The following is a 4,723-nucleotide window of genomic DNA, read 5'->3' as shown; positions in this document are numbered from 1 at the left end:
CCGGGATCGTCCGTGGGAAGCGGTCACCGACCCCCGTGGGGACAGTGGCGGAGGGTGCCGGGCGCTGCGGTGCCGACAGATGGCACCGTGGGACCGTCACAGCGCGCGGCCGGGACGCTCAGGGGATGCTCGGGGCAGGGGGATGCTCTGAGGACACTCAGGACCAGGGATGCTCGGGGCTGGGGAGGCTCGGGGCCGGGAAGGATAGGGGATAGTGATACTTCGAAGATACTGAGAGCCGGGGACGCTCTGGGGAATCCTCAGGGCTGGGGATGCTCTGAGGATACTCGGGGCTGGGGACACACGGGGCCAGGGATGCTCGCAGCTGGGCACCGCTCCCAGCACACTTTTCCTGGTTTCCAGGAGAAAATCGCTGTGTCGATGTGACTGCATGCCCTGAGTGGTCTGGGGGTGCCAGGGCTGGGGAGGGAATGGGCCCAGGGCGCAATGCCTGGGGTGGTGCTTGGCAGAGCTCTTGCTCACAGGCAAGCCGGAGCAGGTCCTGCTGCAGGTTCCCTGGGTCGGTCCCCAACCCTCTCTCCGGTGCTGGTGCAGCGAGGCTAGGCTGGCTGGGCCGGGCGGCATTTCCCCTTTCCCTGGGAATCTCAGGGTGGGGGTCTGCACCCTGGGGAGAAACCATTGCCCTGAGTGTGACATGTCTTCAGGATTTCCTCTACAAGGAGAGAACCTCTAAGGGTTGTTTTGGGACGTGCCCTCCCACTCTCCCTGCCCGCAGGCATTCAAGGGGAAGCGGGACAGCATGCCCCCGCACATCTACTCGGTGGCGCAGAGAGCCTACAGGAACCTGCTGATGCAGCGGCAGGATCAGGCCATCGTGCCCCTGGGGCGCAGCGGGGCTGGGAAGACCACGTGCTGCCAGAGCGCCCTGGAATACCTGGTGGGCACAGCGGGCAGCATCGACGGCAGGGTCTCAGGTACAGGCCATGGCGGGTAGCACGGACGGCAGGGTCTCAGGTATGGGGTTGGGTGGCCACTGTGAGCTCTGAGCCCTGGCAGCGATGCACTAACCACTGGCAGCGGAGCTGTGGGGTGCCTGGTGCTGGGCAGAGTCAGCGCACGGAGAGTGGCCGTGCAGGCTGGGGATTGCACGCAAACGTGAAGGTGATGCTGTTTCCATCCAATGGCCTCCATTTGACCCATTCCTGGTCTGATTTGTGCCCCGTTGGGGTGGCTCTGTGTGGCTGTGCAAGCACAGCATGGGCTGGCGGGGCTGTGGGGCTGCAGCCCGGGAGGCAGGTGAGCGGTGGGGCTGCGAGTGCCCCTGCCTTTTACTTGTCCCAGACCCAACAGATTTGCTATTTTGATAAACACCCGAGTAAGCACCAGAAGGGAATTACTTGCGTGCTTGGGGCAGCACTTTTCCCATCTGATCAAGTTACTGGTGACGTGAGAGGAAGCGCTGTTAAGCAATCAGTAGCTTTAGAGAGCAGGTTTGGATTTTGGAGCGAGCTCTGGGTACACCATGCTCTTGCAAAGGGCTGACGAACGGCCTGGAGCAGGGTGGAGGTGTGGGCAGGCTGGCACGTGCCCCTCCTGCCAACACGTGCTCTCGTGGTGCGGGATGCTAACCCCATGCCCGGCCAGTGCGCCAGGTCCCTGTGCACTGGGACAGACCCCCAGGAGGAGCAGGCAGAGGTGCAGCCAGGAGGAGAAGCCTCCTCCAGCATTCATTTGCAGCCCTGAAACTGTGCTGGTGCAGCAGCGGCGCAGTCTGGCTCTCTCCCGGTGAGCACCGGAGCGATGCAGGGCTACAGCCATCGCAGGGCAGCTCAGGGGGCTGCTGGTGCTGGTTTTGCAGTGGAGAAGATCCAGGCGATGTTCACAATCCTGGGAGCCTTTGGGTCAGTGACCACCAGCCACTGCAGCAGCTCTACGCGCTTCTCCATGGTCCTGTCGCTGGATTTCAGTGCCACCGGCCGGATAACTGCTGCTCACCTCCAGGTATGCTGCGGGCCTCATCACCTGGCGAGATGGGAGGGCTGTGGCTGAAACTGGGCGTCCTCGGGATGGGGACAAAGAGCCCCTGTGCCACTTCCCAGCCAGGCTGGGCACGACAGGAGCGATGCTCTGCTCTGCTTCTCCTCCTGGACCAAAGGTGCCCCCAGATCGCAGCTGAGCAGGAGCTCTGTCAGCAGTGTGGCAGGGTCCCCCACAATCCACCATCCCCTCCCCTGGCAGGGAGCGCAGAACAGCGCTGGAATGAAATGTTTATGAGGAAATGTATAATTCATCATTTCATTAGCAGCACCTTACACATCAGCCTTCAGCAGAAGCCTCTGAGGGCTTTTATCACCATCAGGGTTGTTATGCAAAGGCACTTTAATCAGAGCTGCCCGTTGCCCTGGGCCCTGTCTGATGAAGGAGAGGGCTTGAGCCGGTATGGGGAACACCAGGGCTTCCCGTGGCTGCCCCATTGCTGCCCCTCCTCTGCCCCAGGTACTGGCAGGGAGCTGATGGCCCGGCACGGCCGTCCTTGTGCAGGAGTGGGAATGTGCCCCTGGAAGCAATCACTCTCCGGACCACTAGTACCTTCCTGGGATGCTTGTGGGAGGACAGAACAACTTGGGGGGTCCCAGCTCTGCAGGGACTCATTCCTGGTGCCACTGCTGGCATTGAACAACCTTGGCAAGGCTGGAGGCAGATCTAGGCTTGTCTCAAGCCCAGGCAATGGCTTATCCATAGCTGGGTCACAGAGACTGTAGCGTCTCTGCTAGGGCCATCACATTGCCCAGACCTCTGGAGGCAGGGAGGGACTGTGGGTGTTGCACCCACACGCTGAAGTGTTGCCCCTTGATGCATGCCTGGGGCGCGATTTGGCTCTTGTTTGCACGCCCCGCAGCGCGCAGCCCCAGGCGGGAGGAGCAGCCTCCAAAGCCAGCCGTGGCCCTACAAGGAGAAATCCAGCTCCTCCTTGACAGCTCCCAGTAGCATCTCCCCGTCTCTAGGTGCCACTGTCCTCTTCTCTTCCCTGTGTGCCCGGCTTGCCTGGACACCCTGGCACGCTGACCACCCTGCCTGCACCAAGGGGCTGTCCCCGCTTGCATGCCGGGGGCTGGGGGCTGCCGCTCATGCCTGCCTCTGCTCCCTCCCCCAGACCATGCTGCTGGAGAAGGGCCGCGTCGCCCAGCAGCCCCATGGAGAGAGCAGCTTCAACGTCTTCCCCCTGATGCTGGCGGGGCTGGATGGGGCACCGCCCGGCTGCTCAGCTGATGGGTACCCCCATCGCCAAGGGGCTACCCCGTGATTTATACCCAAGTTTGTTCCAGCAATGTGGTTTTTGAGACCTCTCTGATGAGAAAGAGGTTGTGAGGGTGATCACACTAGTGATGCTGCAGGGGTTTTTATACACTTATATATTAGAGATTTTCCAGGAAACGGGGGCATTTTCTGGTGCTTTTTTTGCCCCTTCACTAAAACTGAAATTGGGCTGATCAAATGCGATAATGGTCCCTTTCCCTGCTTGCTTCTGGCTTTCCCCACAAGCTGCACGTCCCCAGGCTGCCCCGGGCGAAGGGTCCTGGAGCGTCTGGTGCCGGCTCCGTCCCCCTGCCTGGGGCAGAGCCACGGGAGCCTTTCCCGATGAGGCCCCTTGGATGTTGCTGTAAAGGCAAAGGGGGTCTGCGGGTGTTGGAGATGTTCCCTGAGGAGAGGGCAGGGTGTTTGGTGAGTGCTGGGGGCAGGAGGGAGCTTGAGTCTCATTTTCTGTAACTGCTTCCAGGACGACACTGCACTTGCACCAGGTGGCTGAGAGCAACTCCTTTGGGATCAAGCCATTCACAAAGGTAGGGAAAAACACTGGAGCCATGCAGCCACCTGCAGTGGGATGCTGCAGCACACGGCCTTCATCACCCCTGGTTAGAGGACCTGTTGGGGTCCTCGGCTGCTGGGCAACTTGAGATGGTGCCGCCATACCGGGTGCATGGAGGGAGGGAGTGAATGTCAGGGTGTGAGGAAGGGTCTGCTCAAAAAACCTCCAGCACCCCTCCGACAGCCCCGTGGGAGCAGGGGACCTGCCGGGACCGGGGCCACTGGTGCCTCGTGTCTGCGCTTGGGTTTCAGAGACACCCCATCTGCCCTGGGGAAGGAGCCTGCTGCTCCGGGGCCAACAACCCCTGACGTTTCCCTGCGGCAGCAGCTCCCTGGGGGGCGAGCACATCCTTTGGAGAGCCCAGAATGCGATTTTTATGGGCTAGAAGTACTGCATTTGATGTCGAGCACCGGCTCCTTATTAGTCTGAACCATGTGCAAAGATCAGGCAGACTGCCTACGAGCCAAAGCACTGGGATGAATCGCAGCAATTTGCAGTTACATCATCTATTGATGAATTCAATATTCGATCTTCATTAGGGAGCTCCTGCTCCGGTCTGGCGCCAAAGGAATCAGCTGTTTGAGCAGTGGCTCTCACGGAGGGCACAGCGAGCTACTGCAGGTCCTCACCCTGGGGATGCAGCAGCAGATTTGGGTTCAGAGACGGGGTTTTACCCTCCTTTCGCAGCCCCCGATTCCTGTGGGTTCCCCATCTTAGCACGGAGGGTTTTCCTGCTGGGATGCAGAGGGTCAGCAGGAGCTGGGCAGCACTGGCCCCAGGCAGCACCTCTTCAGTTCAGGGAGTGCGAGCTCTGCAAAGGGGACAAGCACTGTGTCCCCCCCCCACTTCTCCTCCTTCCCAGCGACATGCCCCATGGCGCACACGTGGAAAGCC

The 4,723-nt window shown here is 60.9% G+C and overlaps 1 protein-coding gene across 1 annotated transcript in view; it reads left to right on the top strand.

Annotated features, from left to right (window-relative positions):
- MYO18B (myosin XVIIIB) overlaps positions 1–4,723 on the top strand; it is a 78,618-nt gene that overhangs the window by 5,174 nt on the left and 68,721 nt on the right. The window contains 4 exon segments of the mRNA XM_009334425.1: positions 696–935; positions 1,820–1,962; positions 3,116–3,205; positions 3,729–3,803. Of these exon segments, the coding sequence (XP_009332700.1) occupies positions 696–935; positions 1,820–1,962; positions 3,116–3,205; positions 3,729–3,803 (548 nt within the window).

Source organism: Pygoscelis adeliae, unplaced genomic scaffold, assembly GCF_000699105.1.
Source record: "Pygoscelis adeliae isolate BGI_AS28 unplaced genomic scaffold, ASM69910v1 Scaffold262, whole genome shotgun sequence".
NCBI classification, from domain to species: domain Eukaryota; kingdom Metazoa; phylum Chordata; class Aves; order Sphenisciformes; family Spheniscidae; genus Pygoscelis; species Pygoscelis adeliae.
The sequence above is the reverse complement of the archived record's forward strand: the minus strand, read 5'-3'. Positions and strand labels throughout refer to the sequence as shown.